Below are 26,586 nucleotides of genomic sequence, written 5' to 3'. Positions count from 1 at the left end.
AGCTACTAAAAAAAAACCACTGTGCAAAGGTCTCATAAAGCTAATGATGGGCCGTCTACCAAAGACAAGTTCTATCAAAACAGTAGACAATTTTCCAGATGGAAGAAATAGATACCACTGATGCTGTGGGGAAAACTAATAACCTTGTATTTCACTCCATGGAGGAAAACAAAAAGCACAAGGCCCAAGATGCCTCCTTTCTCCTGGTCTTAGTCTGTGTTTGAAGCTGTTCATTTATTCATTCGACAAAAACATATCGAGCCCTTATTCTGCACCTGCCACTGTCGTAGGCACTGGGGACACTGTGGTGTAACAGGGCATAACAAAAGCCTTTCCTGCATTCCACTGGGAGATATGGAAAGTAGTAAGATATTTAGCGTGATAGACAGTGAGGCATGCTGGGGAGAAAAATGTAACAAAAAGTCACTGGAGACGTTTGAACCAAGGAATGGCACCATCTGACTTCCATTTGAGCAGGGTCATTTTGGCTGCTGTCAAGAATACATGGAAGGGATACAGGTAGAATAGAAGCCACCAGTCAGAGGTCACAGCAATCTCCCCAGGGAAGGGACAGTCATTTGGGCCCGAGGGGCAAAATGATAGGAATATTACTATCTGAATATAGATATATTCAGTAATATAATATATTACTTCTGAATATATTTTGAAGGGAAGGTTGATGAGATTTGCTACTGGGTTTGCTAAATATGGGGGGAGATAGAAGGAGTCACTCTAACATTTTGGGCTGAGCACCTGGAAGGCTGGAGGGGCCTCTTTCTGCAATGGGTAACTGATGTGGAGGTGTGGTTTGAGATTCAGTTTAAACGTCTTAGGTGTCGAACGTCTAGACATCTGGGTCTATCGAGCAAGGGAGAGGATATTTGTATATTACATTCAGGTTCAAGAACCAAGATGCACTTGGGAATCACCAGCAGATAGACGGTATTTAAAGACCTTAGCCACCAAGGAAGGGAGAGTGTACAGGTAGGAAAGAGGTGCAAGTCCTGAGTTCTGGGGCTGTCCACTGTTTTATAGGTCAAGTTAAAGAGGAGGAACTAGCCAAGGAGATGGAGAAGGAATAACCAGAGAGGTGCGAGAAGAACCAGGAGGGAACAGTGTCCTGGAGGCCAAGGTAAAGAAATGTTTCAAGGAGAAGGGGATCAAGAACGTTAAATGCTGCCAATAGGCCATGCAGATTCAGAGGAAACTGAACTGAACAGACAAAATCATGTGGTCAGACTACAGAAAAGACGCAAGATTGTAGCTAAAATACTGCCATATTTCACTGATTCTAAGACATCTGAATGCATATTTCAGTCAATGCCTTTTCATATCTTGGTTACAGTGGATTTTCTTCCTTAGTGGTATTATATTTTTAATGTTTATTTAATTTTGAGAGAGAGAGACAGACAGACAGACAGACAGAATCTGAAGCAGGCTCCAGGCTCTGAGCTGTCAGCACAGAGCCTGACGTGGGGCTTGAACTCACAAACCACAAGATCATAACCTGGGCCAAAGTTGGCCGTTTAACCAACTGGGCCACCCAGGCGCCCCCCTTAGTGGTATTTTAAAAAATGTTATGTCACCATCAGTGGTGTCTTAGGTTTGATAAAATATAAAGAGTCATTATCTTTTTAACTTATAAACTTGAACCCGCCTATTTTTTACAATACGACACAGCATCCACACTTAATATGTCAAATTCTGTGCATACCCTGCAATGTTAAAAACCAATTACTCAAGAAGAACAACCAACAGAAATCTAGAAATTCCTCCTCCTCTGCAAAATCTGCTTACATAACACCTGACCAGGTTGATTCAAGGGCACTGATTTTTAAGGATTTTTTTTTTTTTTTTGGTTTGGTTTCTATTTGCATTTTAGCCCTCTGTGGGGGAAAACACTAATTTGTTTTCCAAAGAGCTTAAATGCAAAAGCTGTTAGTTAGATAAATTACAAAATAAAATACACACTTAAAACTAAATACCATCCCCTTAAAGCCCAGAGGAAGCATCATCAGCGGGTGGGCCTGGGGAGGACAGCAGCCTGCGATTCCCAAGGGCAAAAGCCCATCCCTGGCCACTTTGTGCACGAGATAATGCTTTTTAGGCTCCAGTGATAAGAGGCTTTTCTCCTGCAACAGTTCTTTCTGCTGCATAATCCTCAGACATCCTCAGAGGTTAAACAGATAGGTGCTGTCGGCGGGAAATGGCATTAGTGGAGGCAGAGGTGGAAAAGGCAGCGGGGTAAGGGGGGGAGGTGGAAAAAACGTCTCTTCCTGCCACTGTAAAATAACTATGGTGGGGCAGCCCCAGCGATGGAGCAAAGGACACAGCGGCCTCTTAAAATGGAACAATCTGCTCCCTTCAGCCCAGCTTCCCGGTGTTTACATTTCAAGTCTACTTCCCATAGGAAATTTGGGCTGACAGAGAGGTGACCGTCTGGAATTTTTAGTCAAGGAGGCTTGAGGCAAAGAAGGAAGGTTTCTTTGGTTGCAGCTGTCTGCTGTCTGGGGCTGAGAACAACACCAAGTTCAACAGATGTGGCTTCAGATTAGCAGGACTCCATCACCTCTGACTTATCTGTAACGGCCTTTATTTATTTTTTTTTTTTACGAGAGCCCTCCAAGCCTAAGCTTAAGAGAAAAGTGAAAAGTAGGAAATCGGTGTAACTTCTACAGAGGAGAACTCATTATTGATGACAATTTTGTAGTTGTTTTATTTCAGACAAGTTGGGTTTTGCTAAGGGAAATAAAATTTTCTTAATAGAACATGATAAAAAAAAAAAAATCAGGCATAGAAATTTAGAAGTTTCTAGCCTCAGGTGATTCATGGGAAATTTCAAAAAATCTCTCAAAAAATAAAAATCAAATACAAAATTCGTAGAACAGGATATGCCACTCAGTAAGCATGAGGTAAGTCTTTGTTGAAGCAAAGTAAACAATGGAAACTTAATGGTAACAGAAGCCTTTCTTATAAGGCTAGAAAAATATATTTACTAGTCACAGTTGTACCCCAGAATTACTCTCACGATCTTGCCTATGTCAGCACTAACAAACATCCCGTAACATCACTTTAGGGGGAAAAAAAAATGAGTCGAGTACTTATTATCAAATTCCTAACACACTTCACTTGTTCATCATTTCTGAATGCTGCAGATGGTAGTTTCCATAATTCGATTGCAATGTTTTAAGTGCTCCCTGAAACCTGACTGAAGAAGTCTATTGATATTGTTCAAATATATCCAGGGCACGGCTTCCGGTTACTCAACCTCTGTCCCCTACCAACCACTGCAACCTTGGGGAAAGATTTATGCCAGAAACACAGTCCCAACTGGACTGCATCTGGCTGCTTTCCCCGGAAAGAGGATGAAGGCTATGAGAGCTGGGAATCCAAGAGACAGGTTTCCTTCACAACCCCTGTAAAGACCCATTCTCTCATACCTGACCCATCCTGAAGGAGGAACCACAATTTGGGAAGAAAGGAAACACATTTCCTAAGCCTACTGTTGGTATTCATAAGGACCTAGAACCAAGAATGATGCTCGTAAGTAACACTTAAAGAAGAGATAGGTTTTACTTATTTGCTGGGTAGTGCTTTGCTTGAGCAGCGAGGTAAGGATAGAGAACAGGATGGAAGAAACAAAACACATATTACCAGAAACTCAACCCCTAAAATATAGCTTTGTTCAAGGACAGTGTCTGAACTTTTTAAATAAGCGCACTGGCAAATTATGTCCGGGTTCTCAGGCAGCACTGTTTTCCCAAAGAACAGTCTTTACAGACAGACTGGGATATCAATCTTAGACAAATAAAGTTATGCAATCAAGTTATGCAAATAAGAGGTTTAACGACCAAGCCAGCTGAGCTGTACTTGAACTTGAACTCCATCTTCAGGTTTCAAGCCTGAGACACGGAAGCAGTTTGGTGTTTGGTCGTGGGTCGTTCTTAACTTCACTGGTCAGTTTTTGCAGCGCCGAAGGACAGGATTTTGGAACGGAAGATGTTAGAGATACTTGAAGCCAAGCCCTTCATCCTACCAGTGAGCAAAACCGGGCTCCACAAGGTCACAAGGTCCTTCCCTCTGCATAGCCTCCCTCCAAGCCAATGCTGTCCTACTGCACATGTCCCCTGAGCATGGTGGGTTCCTCCCCCCTCCCCCTTGCCCCAGGCTGCACTGTCGAGGCGACCATGGGAGCAGACTGGGTGAGCAAAACTCCTTCCTCTCGGCCTCGAGAATGCTGAGAGTCACAGACTATGTGCCACACTGTCAGTTTCTTTCCAGCTCTTTTTGTTCTGGTCAGTCGGGCTTTGAGGCACGTTATGGCCACCGTTCTTAGTGTAGATTTTTTTTTTTCCCTGCAGCCATTTCTCCTGACCCACAGGACTCATTAAATCTCACCCTCGATGGAGTTCTACTTGTCTTAAACATCGGATACAACTGTCCCTCCACCCTGGCCTCAGCTCTCCACGAATGCTTAGTACAGCTCAACTTCCTGACCTTCCTGTGAGGAAAGAGAAAGAGAAGCAAGCCGAGCTGGCAGCTTTATCAATATTTACATATGATCTCATAATTTAGTCTTCATCAACAACACCATGAGATAGGAGCTATGTCCACATTACAGATGAGAAAACTGAGGAGAGGTTCGGTAGCTTGGCATAGTTGCACAGTCAGGACGGAGAGTCAAAACCGCAGGTGAATCCACCCATCAGCCCACATCTCTCACTGCACCATGATGCCTCCCGGGACCAAGCATAGTGTTACCCACCCTGTCCTTCTTGAGTCTTGGTTGCTTCCCTGAACATAAATCTTTTGAATATGTCTCCTGCCAACCCCGACTCCCCTTCATGGGGTCACAGGAAAGGAGACAAGTGGAAATAAAGGAGAAATCGGTTACAATGATAGATTGACGATAGCCCAGGTTTCAACCTTCTGCCCACTCTTCCTCCTCCAAACAATGGAGAGACGTGGGAGAGGCAGCGGCACATGCTAGTGACCAGCTCAGAATCCAAGGCCAGCTGCGTGAGTGCCAGTCCTGGCTCACCACTGGCTTGACGTGTGGACCTTTGTCAAGTCATGTAATCCTTCTGTGCCTCCGTTCTTAATATGCTGTAGAATGGGCACGGTCCTGCCATTATAAGGTAGTTCTGAGAATTAAATGAGAAAGTACATATAAATCCCACAGAACAGTACCTGGCACACAGTAAGCATCTGATAACCCTGGTGTATTCTTTCTCTCCCTTCCTCCAAACCAGTGTGTCAATGCCAAGGCCTTACATAGGCTCCCTTAGAGCAATTTGCTTATAGAATAATCCTAGACGAGGACATTTTTGAGTAAAACCGAGTTAAAGTGAGAGGATGTCAAGAGCAGCCAGAAAGGTGCTTGAGTGCCTGAGAAGCAGGCCATGAGGGTGTAAGGAAAGGATCAATGAAAGGAGAATGCCTCTGCCTCTTCAAGGTCAAGGTGGGAAAGTTCCGTGTATATTGCAAGAGCTTTAAGAACTTCTTTACTTTCACCTGCAGCCAAGATCTAATTCATCTCCAGCTCCCAGCTTCTTCACCTCCCGCAGCCGGAAATCATCCAATTAAGAGGCTCAGCAAAGGTAGCGGAACATCGCCACCACCTGCAGCCCCCCAAATGAATGACCACCTAGGGACCATCACCATCCCCATGAAGGCAATCCAGGGAGACGTCCCCTTCTGAAACATGCCTTCGTCTCTCCCCGCCATCCACTTCTGAGTCCCTGTGGCCAAAGGGCTAAGTTCTTTTGCTCCCCCAGCCTCAGCCTTCAGTATCCTCACAGGCAAACAGCCTCTCCATGCTGTCATTTAAGAAACAGGAGTAATTGCTTTCAAACCTCGATAGCCTCTGAACTGAGCAGGACCCTGCAGTCCTTTGACCAGAGAAGCAACACGTGAAATATAAAAAGCACTGTCCCAGGAGCCAAGAGACTCAGCCTTAGTTTCTTCTCTAAGCCTACTGGCCACACGACATTGGGCAAGTCACTGTTCTCGTCTGGCACTCAGTTTCAGCTTCTGTAAAATGGTAGATTAGACAAATACACACACACACACACACACACACACACACACACACACACACGATCTCCAACTTGAAGCTCTCCCCAAATAAAACTAAACCAAATACCTTCTACGTTACTAAAGCCTAGTCCTTGGACCGTACCTTAACCTTGGTGTTCACACACACATAATTAAATGAAAAATAACAGAAGTCAAGCAGTTTAATAATGAGTCACGTTTAAAATTTCCTCTTTTTTTTCTTTTTTTTTTTTTTTTTGCCTTGGGATTCCTTAAAGGTAACCCTGGTTACAAATAGGAAGAGTTTACTTCAGACACTATAGTCCCCTACTTCAGCCAAAGTACAGCTAAATCAGAATCAGGCAGATTGACCATTGAGTTCCTTTTCAGGAAAACAAGTCAACATCTGAATGACAACTCTGAAACGGGAGATAATACAGTAAAAGACTCAACAAAGAGGGAGAAATATGTAACTAAGATGGAGACTAGCTCCTCTCCAATCTAATGTCTCTCATAGCACTTTCCCCTGAAGAAATAAGAAATTCCTGGCTGTCGAGGCAAAAGGCAAAACCTGTGGACAAGAGCTCTGCCTGGGCCTCTGAAGTACCCGGCAGGGCGCCTCGCCTATTCCCTGCAGGTGAAACCAGACTTGGACATTGCCTTTCTGGAAGCGAGATAAATTCTTTCTATAACCCCAGCCTTCCACTGATCTGTGAGTGACATTTTTTCCCTCATCCTCAAGGATTATTTTTGGATTATCCTGTAACATTTTAAGCATAGTCCCAACAAATTACAAAGCTGCACGGATCTGTGCTAAATGTGTAATTTAAGAACCCCTTGACAGGGAGAGTAATCCTCCCTGAGAACTAATAAGAACTCGTAAAAATATATATGAAAGTTAAAGAGAGTTTCAGCAGAAGTCTGAACTTATTCATTGATACTCAGCTAGACTGCCTGGGGGTATTGCCCCAACATGTATATCCTGGAAGCTGCCTTGACAGATGGATATGACAGGTGGATATGAGCTGCTGGCCGCCCTCCAGCCAGGACGAGAGTCGACTAACTTTTCCAAGGCAGGAAAGCACTTACCAGGTATGCTCTCTGTGTCACCAGGGTAAAGCTGTTCTCAGGAGTTCTGTTGGGAATGGAGTCCCTCGCCCATATGAGGAGACCAAGGCCTTCCTCAGCATAATAATTCAGAAATGGATGAGAGCCTTGGACACAGCTTCACCTTAGGCAATCAAGGTGACACATCTGAAGGGACTGAAAGACTCAAAAGTAGCTCCCCCCCGCCAGTCCCAACCACGCTACAAAAATGTCTCACATGCTCTCCAAAAGCATGCACGATTATCGCACGTTCCCCTGGTCCTCCCCAGCCACGTGTCCTGACTTAGGTGGAAATTTCCGCTGCCCTGACCTTACTCTAGGGTAAGCGCAAGGGAAAGCTTTACTGCGTGGCAGTGAGCACGCGGTCCTTCTTTGGCATCAGTTTGGGGTTAAGCCTGGCCTCTTATCTCGGCCTGGAAGCCCCTGTACTCCACTCTACAGCCCGCTGCAGGATCCATGAGAGCAGATCACACTGGGACAGACACCAGTGTGACGGCAGTGTCCTCGGTTACAGTAAAATGATCATGCAGACCAAAATCTGATGACCCTGCTGTGTTGGGTTCAAGTTTCCTCATTCTTCAAAGTTGAGATTCAAAGAGAGCAAGTCTTCCTCCCAGGATCAAGCAGCCTTTTAGTAGAAGACCCAGATCGGGACCTCAGGTGTCACAGTCCAGTGTCATTTCTGCTGCCGTGGCGCCTTCTGGGCACCGCGATCCAGCCTCTGAAGAACAAGCCCGTGGCTCCACTCAACCAGCTCATGCTTGTTGAAGGGACTGCATTTCAGATATTCTTACTCTGTGCAGCAATCCGGCATGCCTCCCTTCCAGCTCTCCTCAACACCACTATTCGGACACTGAACGAAGAAAATATTCAATGCAGCCGTGCACGCTCTCAGCTTCTGTGGAAAGAAGGGGCGCGCTGCAGCGTATAGTTGGTTGTGCGTGTCCACTGCCTCGCTCGGTCCCTCTCTCCACACAAAGCACATCGTCCCCTGAGCGAACGACGAAAGGTAGGCGACCAGACTGCACCCCAAACCACTGCCTCCTCCCTCTATGGCTCTGGTTTGCCTAAGAGGCAAGATATAGCAGGTGCATGGCAGGTACCCCCCATGAGGTGGACCCACGAGGTGAGACTAAGGTCTCTTGGCAAAAACTAGTATCTATCAGGAGGAGGTGGAGAAACCCTGGAGTAATTTTTCAGCAAAATACAGGGTAACTGCCACCTTTTCCTTGCCCCCCCCCCCCATATCCGATGGTCCTGTTTTATAACTCAGCCCTTCAGCAGTCAGACTGGGAAATAGTTGCTGCTAAACATAAGGTGGAACACTGAGGCTAGAATTCAAGCAGCTGTCCAAGAAGAACCAGACTGCTTCTCCAAGCCATACAAGGCACCGGGAGGCAAGATACAAAAAGAAGTGCTAAGAGGGGTGCCTGGGTGGCTCAGTCGGTTGAGCGTCCAACTTCGGCTCAGGTCATGATCTCCCGGTCTGTGAGTTTGAGTCCCGCGTGGGGCTCTGTGCTGACACCTCAGAGCCTGGAGTCTGCTTCAGATTCTGTGTCTCCCTCTCTCTCTGCTCCTCCCCTTCTCACGCTCTCTCTCAAAAATAAATGAACATTTGGGGCTCCTGCGTGGCTCAGTGGGTTAAGCGTCTGACTTCGGCTCAGGTCATGATCTCATGGTTTGTGAGTTCGAGCCCCATGTCGGGCTCTGTGCTGTCAGCTCAGAGCCCAGAGCCTGCTTCGGATTCAGTGTCTCCTTCTCTCTCTGCCCCTCCCCCACTTGTGCTCTGTCTCTCTCTGTCTCTCAAAAATAAATAATAAATAAAAGTAAATAAATAAACAAACATTTAAAAAAATTTATTTTAAAAAAAGCTAAGAGACAACACTATGGTATACATCAGGGGCTGGCCAACTAGAACGTGCAGGACAAGCCCCCTATTTCTACAAATAAGATTTTCCTGGAACACAGCCACGTCCATCATTTACATGTTGCCTATAAGGCTGTTTTCATCCCATAAAAGCAGAGCCGAGTAGGGGCGCCTGGGTGGCTCAGTCGGTTAAGCGTCCGACTTCGGCTCAGGTCATGATCTCACGGTCCGTGAGTTCGAGCCCCGCGTCGGGCTCTGTGCTGACTGCTCAGAGCCTGGAGCTTGTTTCGGATTCTGTGTCTCCTCTCTCTCTGACCCTCCCCCGTTCATGCTCTGTCTCTCTCTGTCTCAAAAATAAATAAACGTTTAAAAAAAAAAAAGCAGAGCCGAGTATAGCAACATAGACCTTATAACCTTCGAATGCTGAAATACGTCCTAGCTTGCCGACCCCGGTAGAGCGTAGAGAAAATATTACCATGGAAAGGATAAGTCCATATCTAAATATAAAGCCAATAAGGAGCCTTGTTTGATTGTCTATGAGGCTTTCTGCCATTTCAGAGAGCACTGCCTCCAGCAGCAGATTAAGTAAACCAAGAAGGAACCATACCCTGCATGGAGGGAAAACCACATTTCCAGTAAGCTCTTTTAAGGTAGCAGTTTTGACGCTATGTAAGCACAGCTGCACGCACTATAAAGGAGACTCGTGGCCATTATTTCTGTGACTGAGTCAGGAAACAAACCGAGAGACTACCAGAGAGGACAGAAGTGACGATGACGAGTCACTTCTCGACCATCCTCATCACCGCCCTCAACGCTGCCAGCACTTACAGACCACGGGCCACATGGCCGGCAACGTACTGAGCGCTGGGCACACACTCCATTCACTCCCACAACAAACGATCTGTTAGTATGATTCCGATTCTATACACATGGAAAACGAGGCACCGAGTGGCTAAATAACTGGACCTTGATCTTGATCACACAGCCACTAAGTGGAACCAGACTCCAGAGACCTTGCTCTGAAGTGCATATGAGAACAACTTCTTTCTAACCTTCTAAACAGAGGCCCGGAGAAGTGAAAGGTCTTCACTGAAATGGACAGGGAATGGCAATTCTAGAATTTTAGAACCTAGCTTTATTGCTGTCATTTCCAGGGTGTAGTGTAGTGTAGTGTTGCTCTCCTCCCCAAACCCCTGGCCTCCACTGCCTCTGCTGCTCTCACCTCCGACCCAACCAAGGGCCGCCTCCCACTGGCTTCCTTGCTTGAGGGCACCCACAAGACTAAGCCATTTGCATTCTGTTTAAATGCAAGCACCGGGAAGCATTCACGAATTAATTCCCTCTCTTCACGTCACCCAGCTCTCCAGTGTCCAAGAGCCCAAGTGTTCCACATTGAAGAAGCATATCAGATGGAGGAATATCAGCAAATTTTGTAGCTGGTTTTTGCATATTTTAAAGCACTACTGTCACGAAAGCTTCCTTTAGCTCCGAATAATAACTCTTGGTATCTACGGCAATTTCGTGTAAAGAAGCCACCTTAAGATCTTTATGTGAAATCCCTCACACCAAATATGATTATGAGCCAAAGGAAAAAAATCCAATATCTGAATTGAAAACAATGCAACCTGGAAAAGGATTAGGTAGATTAATTAGTTCATGGTTGCTCTAGACCAGTGTTATCCAATAGAACTTTCTATGATGGAAATGTTTCAGAGCTGTCCCGTCCAATCTGGCAATTACTAGCTACATGTGGCTATTGAGCCCCTGAACGGTGGCTGGCACAACTGAGGTACTGATTTTTTTTTTTTTTTTTTTTTAGTTACTTTTACCTTTACGTGCAATAGCTCGGATGGCTACCACACGGGCCAGCTGGACTCCAGACCACCCGTCTGAGGGCCCTGTGCTATTGCCCAGGCCTGGGGACACACAATAAAACCCAGTGTCTGCTCTCTAAGAACTTAGAAACAATGTGGGGAGACAAACCACACAGACACAAATAGTTAAACAGCGCCAGACAATAAGAGCAAAAGGAGTTAAGAAATAGCATCTTAGAATCTAGTTCTACAGAATGAGTCCTTTACCCTTTTGTTGCGAAAGAGTTGCTTGAGAAAGAGTGCACCAGCCGCGTGTACTATTGTTTTTGCAGTCAATTTCTAGGAGATGCCGCTGTCCTTATATGTCATGTGCTTGAAGTAGCCACACCGGAAGGGCTCACTGTCCCTGGCCAATGCTTACTGTCTCCCCGAGACACAGAACTCAGAAGGTGCTAGTCAGGAGCCAAGTTCAGTTTAAACGAGATAAATCCACTTCCTTGGTCTCTCACTCTTTTATTCCTCATTTTTCTCCATATCCTGAAGTCTGAGAGAGAAAGGAAATACGATCGAGGAGAAATACTGTCCATTTTTTGTTCCCTTTATCACCTCTCAGAGCCTCCTGTCTGTATTCTCCTCTCTTATCCATAGAAGCATTTTTCAGGGTGACTTCCACTCCCCGCCCTGCCTTTCAAACTTCCCCTTCCAAATCCCTCGGACAATAGGTTGCTCGGGATCGCAACTTCACACTTTTTGCAAATAGCTAAAGAGAAGGGGGAATAAAGGAAGGAAGAAGAGAGAGAAGTGGGAATGGAGAGAGAAGGGGAAGAAAGGAAGGAAAGGTAACTAGAAATGGCCCATGAAGGAACAGCCATGAGAGAGCGGCGACAGATTCCCGTCGTCAGTCATCCCCTCAGCTACAGTTCTCTCTCTTCCATGGTTACCAGGAAGGGAATAGAGAGACTATTTTGAGACCATTTGAGCCTCTCGCGTTGCAATGTATGGCCAGTTGTGCACAGGCTAAATTTCACTATCTTTGCTTTTGTGCTTTTTGTGACAAAGCAGATCAAACAAAAACTACTGTTTCCCATGTGACCTCCCAATGAATGTGAACCCACACCTCTCTTCATTTTAAATTAAATGGAACATTTTGGTCCCACCATTGACCCATTACGTTGGGGTTATACTACAGAAAGAAGGAACGTTTTTAAAAGTGACAAAACGATGACAAATGGACCATTAACAACAGACATACATCTTGAGGACACTCATGATGCAGTAAAAGAGAGTGACATAGATTTTTATGTATAAAACTTCTGGGGCGTCTGGGTGGTTCAGTCCGTTAAGGAGCCTACTCTTGATTTCAACTTGGGTCATGATCTCATGGCTCGTGAGACTGTGCCCCACATCAGGCTCTGCACTAATGGTGAACAGCTGTTTGGGATTCTCTCTCTCTCCCTCTCTCTCTGCCCCTCTCCCGCTCCCGCTCCCACGTGCGTGTTCTCTTTCTCTCTCAAAATAAATAAATAATTTTTTTAAAATTCTGAAGGGACTTCTAATTCTGTTGCTGCAATAGACGCATTACAGGAAACCACAGTCCAGACCCAATCAACCAGACATAAAATTGCTACGACTTCAAAAAGGAAGTACACAAGTACCACAGCACCTTCGGTCTTCGAACCTCTTGGCCATATAACATCTCATCTGGTGTTTCCAACACTAGGATTCTGTGAACGCAGGATTGCAGTTTGCAGGAATTCAACTTTAAAACCCCTAACCTGGGGCGCCTGGGTGGCTCAATCGGTTAAGCGTCCGACTTCGGCTCGGGTCATGATCTCACAGTTCGTGAGTTCAAGCCCCGTGTCAGGCTCTGTGCTGATGGCTCAGAGCCTGGAGCCTGTTTCAGATTCTGTGTCTCCCTCTCTCTCTGACATCCCCCGTTCATGCTCTGTCTCTCTCTCTCTCAAAAATCAATCAACGTTAAAAAAAAAAAAATAAATAAAACCCCTAATCTAAGTCCATAGTAGGTAAAGAGGGGTGAGTGGGGCCAAATAAAGGAGAGGCTCTTGTTGGGAAAATGGATGGGAACCAATGGCCCCGTGTCAGAGTGCTGAAGGTCTATAAGGCACTCAGGATCACAGCCAGGGTTGCTAAGGTAGGGAGAGATAAGTGACGTCCTACATGTACATGATCTCTTATAGAGCACACCCCAGGGCTAGGTGATTTTATCCCCTCTCATCCTCATGAACAACTCAGTGTGAAATGGGTGAGGATCACAAAAAGCTCTTATTATACAGGATTATCTGCTGCCCAGAACTCACTGCAATCAGATCAACAAGGTATTGTTTCTAGAGCCCTCTCTGAGCCCCTGGGACGGTTATCAAACAGAACCTTGCTTTGTAATGGGATTTTACCTGGTTGGACCTTTGAGAATAGCAATTTGGAAAGAAGAGACCTTCCTTAGGTCTTCACACTTTTTGCAATATAAACATTGCAATGCAAAAACCTGGGGGAAAAGTTTAAATACGGGAAGAGATCATTGTACCCGAATGAGACTACTGTGATTTAGCTGGAAAAGCATAATCCCGAAGTACTGATTTGAATGCAGGAGTTATGGTTTTATTTGACTTGGCACTTCCATTCTTTTTTACGAGACAGGAGATTGTTTCAAGGACACAGGCATGGGACACAAGGGCACGGGACACAAGGTGGTCCTAAGAATGCCTAAAGGTCACTGAATTAAGCTGCTTTCTACTGCCGACCAGTTTTACTTCTTCAACTCGAAGTGTTCTCAAGAATTCTGACAGCTATGACCGCGATCTAATCTGTAAGTGCAAATACTACAGGAATGGAGTCACTTTTTTAATAAGGTAGGAGGAGGGTTCCGGACACTTACGGAATCCAGCAAGATGTTCTTTGCTCGTGTTCTCCTAATTAGATATATCAGAACAAGTGTCCTGACTGGCCATTTAGAGGGCAATTCAATGAAACAGCTGATCCTAGACCGATCCTGGACCAGAGGAAAAAGGTACGTTATCCATCGAGGGCTTTACTGGGTCAACTGACAGCACTGGAATATGGGCGGTGAATTAAAATACTGTATCCAAAAAATAAATAAATAAACCCAGGAGCTCTTGATAACGTTAAAAATAAATAAATAAATAAATAAATAAATAAATAAATAAATAAATAGAATAAAAAATACTGTATCCATGTTAAATTTATTAAGTTTGAAAATGACTACGTTTTTTAAGGAGAGTATCCTTGGGGCATCTGGGTGGCTCAGTCAGTTAAGCGTCCAACTTCAGCTCAGGTCACAATCTCACCCTTTGTGGGTTCGAGCCCCACGTCGGGCTCTGCGCTGACAGCTCGGAGCCTGGAGACCACTTCCGATTCTGTGTCTCCCTCTCTCTCTGCCCCTCCCCTGCTCGCACTCTGTCTCTCTCTGTCTCTCAAAAATAAACATTTAAAAACTTAATTTAAAAAAAATTTAAAAAATATAGAGACTATCCTTACTGTTAAGAAATGTATACTAACGTACCTAGGCTTAAAGGACCATGAAATGACTCAGAAAAATTATTGTAGGCATGCACATATGTATATAGGTCTTCCTTAACTTGTGATGGGGTAACATCCTGACAAACCCATCGCAGGTTGAAAGTATCATTTAATACAGTAAGTTGAAAATGCATGTAATACACCTAACTCATTATTCTCAACTAAGAGAAAAATACACCTCACCTATCAAACATCACGGCTAAGCCTAGCCTACCTTAGACATACTCGGAACACTTACATTAGCGTACAGTTGGGCAAAATCATCTCACACCAAGCCTAGTTTATAATAAAGTGTTGAGTACCTCGTGTAATTTACTGCATACTGTACTGAAAGTGAAAACCAGAATGGTTATTTGGGTACATCAGGGTTATAAGTGTATTGGTTGTGCACCCCCGTGACCGCGTGGCTGAGAGATGCCTGTCACCCAGCATCATGACAGAGTATCATTCTGCACATCACTGGCCCAGAAAGACCAGAATTCACAATCTGAAGTACAATTTGGAGCGAATGTGTATATGTATCACTTTGGCAACGTCCGTAATGTCAAAACACCTGAAGTTGAACCATCATTAAGTCGGGGACAGTCTGCATATATACACTACGTATTATGTAACACTATTTTATATATATTATATAACATTATGCTATATGTAACAAACTCGTCTGTGTTATGTCACAACACAACACAAAGTCTGTATGTAATTTTATATAAAAAGAGCAAATAAGCAAAAGGACAAAAGTTAACCACCGGTCGATCTGGGCACAGGTATATCGGTATTCTTTGTACTATTGCCAATATTTCCATAAGTCTGAAATTATGTCCAAATAAAACTACGTTTTATGAAAAAGGAGGGGAGAATTAATTGAAGACTTCCTTCCCCAGCTGGGTTGCCTGCAAAGAGACATCTTATTCAAATCTATGCAGGCTCTATCCCAAACAGGATGTTCCCCCCAGTCTGATTTTCACTCAGACTAGCAAAAGGAAGCAAAATGAGTTTTGGGTTTTTTTTTTTTTAACTTTCCCTAAATTTCTGATTATAAAAATTGCATGAGCTTATTATAGAAAATTCGGGGAAAAGAACAGAAAACTAATAAAGAAGGGGAAAACAGCACTCAAACATTCCACTATACCCCACCAAACTGGAAGAAACATTATTTTTATTCTGGCGTATTTCTTTTCAGTCTTTTCCCAACATTTTAAGAGAACCAGGATTATATTGTGTAAAGTGCGTAGCCTGGGTTGGCTATGTTGTTTTTCTTTTAAGCTAGTGTAAACATTTCCCTGTGTCGCGGGTAAAAAGAACAACACCTCATTAAATCGTCAATGTCAACACTGTATTCCACTACATGGATATGCCATAATTTACTTATTCATTTCCCTAAAACTAGGCCTTTGATTATTTTCAGTTTTTATTTATTACACAACATGCTGAGTTAAAAGTTTAAGGTCTTTGGGCTCAAATCTTTTTTTTAGTATTTCCGCTCTATGCCTTTATGAGAGATTCACAAAAACTGAATTACTGGGGCAAAGGGCATAAACATTTTTAAGACTCAACACAGGGGTTCCTGGGTGGCTCAGTCGGTTGAGCGTCTGACTCTTGATTTTGGCTCAGGTTGTGATCCCACTGGATTGAGCCCCCGAGGATTCAAAGAAAGGGAAGTACTACCACAAGTTAAAAACTGCACTCGTCACATCAAACTTAGCTGCTGGGACACATCCTGTTAGCTGTTTTTAGCCTTCAAAAAAAGGAAAAACTGAAATATTCTACCCTGTATCAGCACACACTGACCACTCGGTAGAAGACACAGGGTCCAGCTTCGGATGATAACCAGTAGAGTAAGCTTTGGGTGTCTATAATCTAAAAGACTTTCCTATCCTCCTGATAGAAATGGGATCCTCAAAACACAAGGAGGGGAAAAGCACTTGTGAGAAAGTGACAGGAATCTAAAAGCAAGGTTCAGATTCAAAAAGGCAAACTTAATGAAGACAAGATGGGTTTTTCGCCCTCTATTTTTCCAGCAGCCTCGTATTGTAGAAGCAAGGGACCTAACAGTCAGGAGATACGGAGTCAGTCCCATCTGGGCTGAACAAACAACCAGCCTGGGTCAAGGACACAGCCAAACTTCCCTGAACTCTATCTCCCCGCTTGTTAAATGACACGGTTGAACAAAGTCCCTAAGGGTCATTCTCAGGTCTCTGATTTGTCAACATTCTCTTTTAAATGTGCCGGGGAGAAAAGGGCAGAGTGGTTATTGTCTGTGAATGTATTACGTCAAATGCGGACCACCTCATTTTTCATAGCACAACTAGATCCAACAGCACATGGTATACAGTAGCTTCCAGAAACTTTGCATTTCCCACTCCTTCAGGCAGCAAGGACTAAGAAAGGACAGGCATGGGGATCTGTGAGCAAGGAGAAAAGAAGGCTCACCATGGCCATTGCAGTAGTAGATCCACTTCTCCCGGTTCTGGGTTGGGGTCATGGATTTCTTCAGCCCTGCCTTTTCCACAATGGCGCTCGGATCCTGCCGGGGCCCCTTTTTCAGAGTCCTTGAGCTTTTCCGGATACTGCATACCACTATCACCACAAGCACCAGCAGCAGGAAAAGCACAATCATCCAGGGCAAATGTTCATTGATGTCAAAATGCTTGTGTAAATTCTGTCTGGGGTGACCCCTCTTGAGGCCTTTGATGGGCGTGCTGGACTTCTCCCCCCCAGTGGCCTCCATGGATGGCAGCAGCTTCAGGATGTGTCTGTGGTGGGGGCCTTGCTGGTGGTTGACTACCTGGAGGTTTGGGAAGGTCTGGTTCACGCCTTCCTCACCCCTCGCTGAGCTTGTGTTGTTGGGGACTGTCCCTTCCTGGATGCCACTCGGTACCTTTGGTCTAACAGAGGCAGAAGAGCTGGATTCTGTTGAGTTCATGCCTAGAAAAAAGGAGGGGGGGGAGAGCTTTTCTATATTTGGGGATCTGTATATTCCTCCTCTTCCTGTTCATCTTCAAACCAGGCCAGATAACGCAAGATGTGAACTGTTGGAGCTTAAGAGTAATTTATACTGCACGTTTTCGTAAGGACTCTAACGGCACTTTTACGTGGAAGGTAAAAACTAAACCTAACAGCTAAACTCACTTCCTCATGGCAAAACCAACAGCATCCTCAGGGACCCAACATCTGAGCTTCAGGGCAGCTTCTCCTACGCTTCACGTTCAGAGCAGAGCCATGAATGTTCAGGGTTCTAGTCAACTCTTAATTGTGCTGATTATTCACTAAACTAATCTAATTCCTTTATTCCTCCTCCTTTTGACCATTTCAGGATACAATGGTAAAATTGAGACTATAACTAAGGTAGGGAAAAAGAGCTCAAACTCAGTTCCAAATCCAACCAGGGAAAGCTTTGGTGAGAAAAGTCAGTGAATAAAACAAACCAGGACTTAGCATCTGCTATTAATAGATTAGTAAATTTTGGGCAGCTTAGTGGACTTCTTTCAGAGAAGCTTGCACATACTCCTGGTGTGAGAGCCAGGGATTTCGAGTCCCAAGAGACAGGACCAAGCCTGCATCCTTCACTGAGAAAACCTGGACAGTTCATTTGAGCTCTTTGAGCCCATTTCTTCATTTCAAAATGGCGGTTGTGAGAAGGCCCTCCTTACAGAGTTATCATGAAGGTCCAGTGTAATCACACACAAAGAGTATGCTAGAAAGCACAACTCAAGTTGGCTATCATCTCATGAAAATTAATCAAAAAGGACTTGGAAATAAATAATAAATTTTATATTCTGCCTGACGTCCAAATCCTAACAACTAGGATACTTGATGAAGGGCATAAAGTTAAAATAATTGGAAAAATTAAACTTATAGGCGCACCTGGGTGGCTCAGTCGGTTGAGCGTCTGACTTTGGCTCAGGTCATGACCTCACAGTTTGTGGGTTCAAGCCCCATGTCGGGCTTTGTGCTGATGGTGTGAAGCCTGCTTCAGATTCTCTGTCTCCCTCTCTCTCTGCCCCTCCCCCAGTGGCTCTCTCTCAAAAATAAACATTAAAAAACTTTTTTTAAAGAAAAAAAATTAAAGTTCTTATTTTCCAAATGTGAATGCCAGTTATGTTCAACATGCTACAAATGTGCTTGTTTCCTGAAACTTCTTTCTTTCTCCTTTTATGCCCCAACTTGTTTCTAATATTCATCCTTCCCTTCCAGGCATCATGGTATTTTCTCCCCTTATCCCTCCTTCTTTCCTTCTGGATGTGTCTATCCAGGATTGATTCCATGTTGGAAAACTGAGTCTGGATGGAACCTTGAACATCATGTATTTAACAAGTTTGAAAGCAAGGCCTGAAGAAGTGACTTACATAAGGCCACACACTATCTTTATTTCTCTCGTTCTTATTTTTAAACTTGATGTGACCTAGTTTTTAGATATTTGATTCCCCCCCTAACAGAAAACCTGAGTCTAAATGTTTCTAATGCATGCAAAGAAGCCAGATTAAATTAGCCACGAAATGGAGGCCCTTCCTCAAAGGGTGACTTTGGAATATACAAAACGGAGAAAACGTCCTCCATACAAGCCCATTTTCGGTAGTTCCACTGGGTTCAAAACCTTTTTCAAATAAGTAACTCATGAGGTTAAGTTACCTTTGGGAATATAGGTGGAGGAAGGGACTTCATGGGATTCCATGTGCTCCGGGTATGAAAAGATGGCTGTGCCAGGGGAAGGTGAGGTCGTGCTGGAGGACGAAAGTGTGCCACAGACGTTGTCTGCTTCCTTGGTCCCCGGCTTGATCACCACCAGGTTCTGACTCAGACAGTCTGTGTATGCTTTGCATTTCATCACACTAGAAGGCACATCAGAGAAGGTACCCCGAGCACACTGCTTACACCGCACGTCCTCGGTCTCTGTCCCTTTCTTCCGCACACCCCAACCCACAGGACACACCGTATGGGGGGTGCAGGTACCATTAAACTGGAACATGCCAGGTGGGCAAGTGCATTCTCGGTCAGTCAAGGCAGCACAGGGTAATTTCTCAACCATCGGCCATGGGCATGGCTGACTACAGTCATGGCATTTCTCTATGCCATTCTCATGCCTGGTAAAGGTCCCCACAGGGCAGCTACTACAGACACGCAGGCTTGTGTTGGTACAGTGCTCGGACACATACGTTCCTGCCGGACATTTGTCACAGGTTAGCACCTGGCCAGTGGCACGGTCCACATGGTGGTATTTGCCAATGAGATTTGGGGCCTTCTGTTCTGGCTGAGCTGTGGTGGTGCTAAGGAATCCAAGCTGAAAGAAATAAAAGGGGAGGGAGAAGGGATAAAAACCAAGAAGGTGTTAGATGGGAACAGAGGAGAAGAAAGAAAAGAACACCACAACCACCATCGCTCCCATTAGAGATCCAACCAGTCCCATAGCCTCTTAACACTACGGCAGCAACACAGTAGGAAGAGACCAAGACTCTGATTCCATCCTGAGGCCTGATTTGGTTTTGTTGCGTGACCTGTGCCTCAACTTCCTTCTTTTTCTGTCTGTAGTGACATGAAGTTGATAATACCGCTCAAATCGATTACAAAAAATCAACTGAGAATATGAACATGAAAACACTTTGTAGTTCATATTCAAAATGCTGTATAGGGGCGCTTGGCTGGCTCAGTTGGTGGAGCTTGCAACCCTTCACCTCAAGGTCGTGAGTTCAACCCCCATGGTGGGCATAGAGCTTACCTAAATTTTTTTTCAAATTAAAAAAAAAAATTGTTTTTAAATGCTGTGTAGAAGTGAAAAGTCCTAATGCAAGAAGAAACTAACTTCCTGAACAGTTGTCTTCCTTCTCCTGGCCCAAATGTTAAGTTGCCATTGCTTGGTACCAGGACAAAGCAACTGAGAAGTATGACGGCGTCTATTTAAGCTACTTCTGCTTATGGTACCAGATTACCCACATGGGGTTAACTGATAATGCATGATTTTTTCAAAGCTTTTCTCTATGCAACGCCAAACATTCTTTGGTTTTGTTTCATTTGCAAAACAGAGGCAGGCCCTTGGCATTCTTAATTTGCTTTCAACAATAGAGTTGATGCTTTTAGATGTACATCCTGTTCTGCTCAGCCTCTGAAGACCATGGTTGCGGGAGCATGGACCTACAGACACCTAGGGGGTCCAAACACAAAGCTGGGTCCAGCAGGGACTCAACAGATGTAAATTTAATTCATAGGACAGAAACTTCACCCAGCTAGATTTTACACTAGCTTCCAAACTGAAACCTTCAGAGAAAGTAAATTATATTTGTGGTACTAAATCTTGAGGTCCTTCTGAGAGGGGAGAAAAATATTTAAGAATGAATATTAAGAGAGAGCTTTTCTGCATGAATGAAGGTTGAGAGGGTCCAACAAGAAAGTTCCCACTGCCCTCTTCAAAATGAAGAGAGGTCAAGCGTCAAGAAAATAATGGCTGCCTCAAACTACCAGATACCCATCAGGGCAATTTCCTTCTAAATTAAAACCAATAACTAGGAGAATGAAAGCAGAATTTTTTCAAAAATTGATCAGAATTCCTGTCTCCTTAGCACCCTGCAACTTAACCCAAGATTCAGTTCCCCTCCACTGCAAAATTTAACTAATTGAATCAAAAGTGTCATCCCTTACTCTCGCCCAGGGCCACCTCCAGTTAAACAACCATACTGAAAACAAATTTTTAGCTTGTGAGAATCTAGTCATCGTTTCTTTAATCTGAGACACACAAAAAAGAGCTAGTGGTTGATTTTTCTTGGTAAGAAACTTAACTGCAGGTTGGACTGTGAAGAAAAAGAATCTCCTGCTTAATAATGATAAATTCTCTACTATCATCCCCTTTTTTGCTTCTGGCTTTCTTTCCTTTTCTTGGTCATTCTGTTTGCAAAATCAGCCCAGCCACACTCTTCTGAGCATTGCAGACGTATTAGATTGAGGGAAGAAAGCCCATCACCAGCGTGTGGAGCCCCAGTTCCATTTGTCAAGCACATGAGGACAAATCTCGTCCCCATCTCCTTGACACTAAGGACCGACCCAAGAGGTCGCAAAAGTGGCCCTGCTCTGTGTTGCTCCAAGTTCCTTTATATGTAGCTTCTGAGTGCAAAAGCGCTTCTAGATGGACACAATGTTCTGGAAGTTTGAAAGATGTATAAACAACCCAAATGGCAGGTTATTACACTTGTGTAAAGGAGATAAATCGGAGAACATACAGGAGATCTGGCCAGAGAGTGGTGGTCAGGACAACCACCACCTTGCTGTGCAACGTATGGGCTCTGAGTCTGGCCCCTACCTGTGCAAGGCTAGACAGTCAGCCAGGCATCTACTCCAGGGTGGCTCTGCAGAACAAGCATAGTGGTGAATAGCAGTGTGTGTGTGTGTGTGTGTGTGTGTGTGTGTGTGTGTCCAGGCGTGGGGTTGGAGCTTGTCTTCTATAGCTTCACTTCACTCCCCAGGGTGCACCCTTCTCAGGGATGCATCAGCCCCTGACTACCGAATTACCAGAGGTCCCCACCCCTCCGGCGGCACACGAAACCCATTTCCAGATCCCACTGCACCCCCGCTCTTCGCCACTCATTAAGTAGATGTTTCAGTTCTCTGTTCGTTTAGAATAATTTGTCAGATTTCTAACTGAAGCAAAGCTCGGGGCTCTTTAACTGCATTATACTAAGTAACCCACTTTACAGACAATGGGGCTCTAAAAACGGACCTTTCAATTACCTCATGTTACAGGAGGCAATTCTGGCTCCTACACACGGAGTTAACAATGATGCCTCAGCATCTCACCCGGACTGAACGCTAGAAATGAGATTTGTGCAGAACTAGGCATCTTGAACGCACTGGACAAATGTGCAGTGAAGACCTACTACGTGTATACGAGGCACCATGTCACCGGCTGACAACGGAGCCCTGTGAACTCCATTCCAGCCCCATGCAGTGCACCTTCTAAAGCAAGGTGGACAGAAACAACGAATTACATCAGGTATTACTTAATTCCAATTGAGATTACTGCTAAGGAGAAACACAGAGTCCCGTGAGGGGGAGGTTAGCACATGCTTCCTAGCTCAGGGATGTTATGGAAGTGTTTGGAGTCGTTCCGAAGGACAGAGAAGCAGAATTTAATTCTGCACAGGGGGAAGGGAGGGCGGATTAGGCAGAGGGAGCCCCACAGCAAAATTCTGAAGCAGAGGGGCGCCTGGGTGGCTCCGTCGGTTAAGCGTCTGACTCTTGGTTTCGGCTCAGGTCATGATCTCACGGTTTGTGGGATAGAGCCCTACATCGGGCTCTGCACTGACAGTGCAGAGCCTCCTTGGGATTCTCTCTCCCTTCCTCTCTGCCCTTCCCCTGCTTGCATGCTTTCTCTCTCTCTCTCAAAATAAATAAATAAACTTAAAAAAAAAACCTGAAGCAGAATAAAGCTTAGCTCAAGAACGAAAAAAGTTTAGGTGGCTCTACGTCAAATGCAACACAGTGGCCATAGTTAAATTTGGAGAGGCTCTGAATTTTGATCGTAATTCAAAACGCAATGAGAAGTCACTCTGCATTTATATGGGGGGGGGGGCGACATATAATCACATTTGTGAATAAAAAAGTTAACTGGCAGCAGAGTAGAGGGGGAAAGTGGCTGGGGGGAGAATGGATGAAAAAAGGTGAAAGCCAAAGTGAAAGTCAGGGGTGGCTGGGATTAAGGGGGTGGCCATGGAAAGAGAAGAAGGCAATGGATTCGAGAGGTCAGAGCAGCTACATTTGGTGAACAATTACCTATGGAAGGAGAGAGAAAAAAAAAATCAATCATCTTCATATCAGACTTGAGAGCACCGTTCTCGAGGCTGCCCCTGAAGCCAGGAGGGTGCACCTGTGGGCCATGGCAAGGTCAGGAGGTAGGGCTCTGAGCTCCCCATTTCTGCCCCAAACACAGCAGCTCTGATTTACCAATTTGCTAAGGGGGCTGGGGCTCCGAGTAAGAACTCATTTGAAGGAAGGATTACTCCTAAAACAAGTTTGCAAATCACTGCACTTGAGGGACCTCTAAGATCTCCTCCAATTCCAAAGTCAATGGCAAAAACCCATCTGAGCTACAAAGCTGGAGGACAGTCCGTTGAGTGTCCGACTCCTGATTTTGGCGGGGGTCATGATCTCAGGGTCGTGAGATCGAGCCCGGAGCCAAGCAGGTGTGGAACCTGCTTGAGATTCTCTTTCCCTCTCTGTCTCTCCCCTGCCCCTCCCCCCACTCACACTCCCTATTAAAATGAATCTACTATATAAGTATTGTCAGCCTGTGGGAAGACCAGACCTGAATAAGAAAGGATATGTGCACTAAGGTTTAGAAAACAGAAGACGTGTTTTTGTCCGGGTTCTGCCTTAAGATCAGTTGCACCTTGCCTCACGTGTGTGTCAAATTAGGTACGTTGTACTAGATCCTATTCAACTCTAACCTTCAAGATCATATTCAACTCTGTCTGCGGCTATAGGTCAAGTTCCACCTCCTCCACGAAGGCTTTACAATTACTCCTATGTCTAGGATTCCAAGCAGATGAGCAAGCTCTTCATCACATTTCCTGTTTCTAGTCTTCATTTCGGTGACTAATTACATCTTGCTGGTAATGTTTGTTGATGGCCCCATAAGTGTATATATTTATCTTCCCATAATGATTATAAGCAGCTCAAGGCCAGGGACAACCACATGGATTGCATTTCCTTCCTTGCTGAACCACTTCAATAATGACGACCATGGAAATCATAAACAAAGCAACCTCTGAGCCAGGGGTCAGCGAACTAAATCGCACATGCTACTTATTCTTGTAAATAAGTTTTACTGTAATGCAGCCATTCATTTAGGTATTGCCTATAGCAGCTTTCAACTACAAGAGCAGAGCCGGCTAATTCCAAAAGAGACCAGATGGCCCACAAACTTAAAAATATTTACTATCTGGCCTTTTACAGGAAAAAAGCCAACTAATACCTGGTCTGAGAAGTCAAAAGAAATGTCAAAAAACGCAGGGACCAGGACCCCACTCATCGGAACCCTCAGACCTTCTCTCAGTCTAACAATCAGTATTGAGTTCTTGGCTTCCTTTGTTGACACACACCAAATCTGATCCATTTATCCCCTGCTTAAAACAATAGTTTCGAGGGACGCCTGGTAGCTCAGTCAGTTAAGCAGCCAACTCTTGGTTTTGGCTCAGGTCACGATCTCACAGTTCGTGAGATCCAGCCCCGCATCAGGCTCTGCGATGACAGTGCAGAGCCTGCTTGGGATTCTCTCTCTCCCTCTCTCTCTCTGCCCCTCCCCTGCTCATGCTCTCTCTCTCTCTCTCTCTCTCTCTCTCAGATATATATAAACTAAAAAAAAAAACAAAACAAAACAAAACCTCAGTGGCTTCACATACGACTTAGGATGAAATGCAAAATCTTTCACAGAGATCGGACTTCCTCTGCAATATCATCCCTGCCCTTCTCTTCCTAATTTAAATCAGGTTTCACGTTGTCCCCTCCCCTTTTTTCCTATGAAACCCATAATTTTGCAGTGGTACATCTGTCAAGTTTAGGTGTGCCTTCCCACCTGGACAAGCTCCATGAGGACAAGGATAGAGTCTGTTTCACATACCGATGCTAACGCAAGCCCTCAAGGCCTGTACCCGATTCATGACATACCTGACGAGTGTTTATTGACTCAATGAGTGGATGTGCAGACCATAAACAATTAGAAGCAACAAATTACAGTGTGATGGTACAGAAGCGGCTGCTGGAGCACAGGTATGAGAGCCAACGTGAGAAAACCAAAAGGCCTCCACAATGTAGCCATCAGAATCCAAGTCTGGCAGCCTTCGGTGGGCGGGCACACAGTCTGTTTCACCTCCAAAGACACTAAGGACACATGACCGTTTTAACAGAACCATGCCTGATGTACAAGAATTACGTTGGGCGGGGCGCTTGCGATGACAACCGGATGTCACGAAGAATTTAAAACATCCCTCTTCCTTTTATAAAAAAAAAAAAAAAAAAAAATCACAGTAATGTGAGACTTGGACTTGTGAGAGGTATAATGAGATTATTCTTCAGAAACTATTTATGTTCCATCCTAGTCGAAACTTCAGTTCTTGGGAAATTTTCATTTATCCGGGATGCTGATTTCACCGGCCATAATGGATAAATAACCAAATGTCAGTGTACCAACCCTCACCGTACAGGATGTGGGAGTGCTATAAATGCTTAATGAGTAGCCAAAAGGCAAACCCCAGGATAAACCAAATTGCAAAAGAGGAAAGAGGCAGCTCCAAAATGACCAGCTGTAAAGGCCCCCAAGGCTGCCACACTCACCTTGGTGGCCCACATCACACCGGTCCTGTTGTCACTTCTCCTCTAGGGCACTGGGATGAGACTGAGGACCAGAAGCACCCAGATGTGCAAACATAGGTCAGATTGCTGATGTTTATAAATCTTGAACAAGTCTTATCCCATGACCTCATCCTTCAAACCAACGGGAAAGAAAATCCCCTGCGGTTTACCTGTACAATGTATTTATGCCATTCTTGCTCTGGATCAAATTCCAGTAATTTTTCATGGAAAATGAGTAAGCTCAAGGCAGTGACAGACTTCTGCCTATTCACAATGGGCAAGCAGGAAGACTGCTTTTGAGTTTGCTAGAGAAAATGTTTAATGGCACGTCAAACTATTATTTTAAGAGGGATCTCAGTTACTGTGATATTCTAACAAAGACAAGGCAAGCAAGTTATTCCTGAGATGGTGACCATAAAGCCTGCCAACTGATGCTCAAAAGGCAAAAGCCAGGCAGAGCTAGGCACCCCCAGAATTTCTGACCATTTTATTATGAGAGTCACATCAAATTTATAAGAAGCAGACATTGCTGGGAATTCTCCAAATTTGAAGGGGAAAAAGAACGGTATGAAGAGGAAAGCTGCAAGGACAAAGCTTCCACAAAACACAGATCTGTTCCCAGGTATGTTATATAAATTTGGTCAGCTTCTTGCATTCCCTATTATCTACGCTGCCTTAAAAAGGTCTTCTGTTGCTAGGGCAAAAGCAGGGACTGCTGTTAACGTCGGCGAATATAAAGAAACACCGAGGCTAGAATGTGCTGACTCCAGGGCTGGAAGGAGGCGAGCTCAGGGCATACTGGGAAAAGGAAAAACACAGGCACAACTTAACCCAGATGCTGTCTGGCCTGGAACCTGCAATGCAGAGGAGTGC

The 26,586-nt window shown here is 44.7% G+C and overlaps 1 protein-coding gene across 1 annotated transcript in view; it reads right to left on the bottom strand.

Annotated features, from left to right (window-relative positions):
- The window catches only part of TNFRSF21 (TNF receptor superfamily member 21), a 75,756-nt gene that overhangs the window by 37,021 nt on the left and 12,149 nt on the right, over positions 1-26,586 (bottom strand). Inside the window, exons 2-3 of the mRNA XM_019457358.2 lie at positions 19,012-19,660; positions 16,813-17,307 (exon numbers count right to left, since the gene is read on the bottom strand). Of these exons, the coding sequence (XP_019312903.2) occupies positions 16,813-17,307; positions 19,012-19,660 (1,144 nt within the window). The remainder of the gene's footprint in view (positions 1-16,812; positions 17,308-19,011; positions 19,661-26,586) is intronic.

This window comes from Panthera pardus, unplaced genomic scaffold (genome assembly GCF_024362965.1).
Source record: "Panthera pardus isolate Hobbes unplaced genomic scaffold, ASM2436296v1 HiC_scaffold_17, whole genome shotgun sequence".
NCBI lineage: Eukaryota > Metazoa > Chordata > Mammalia > Carnivora > Felidae > Panthera > Panthera pardus.
The sequence above is the reverse complement of the archived record's forward strand: the minus strand, read 5'-3'. Positions and strand labels throughout refer to the sequence as shown.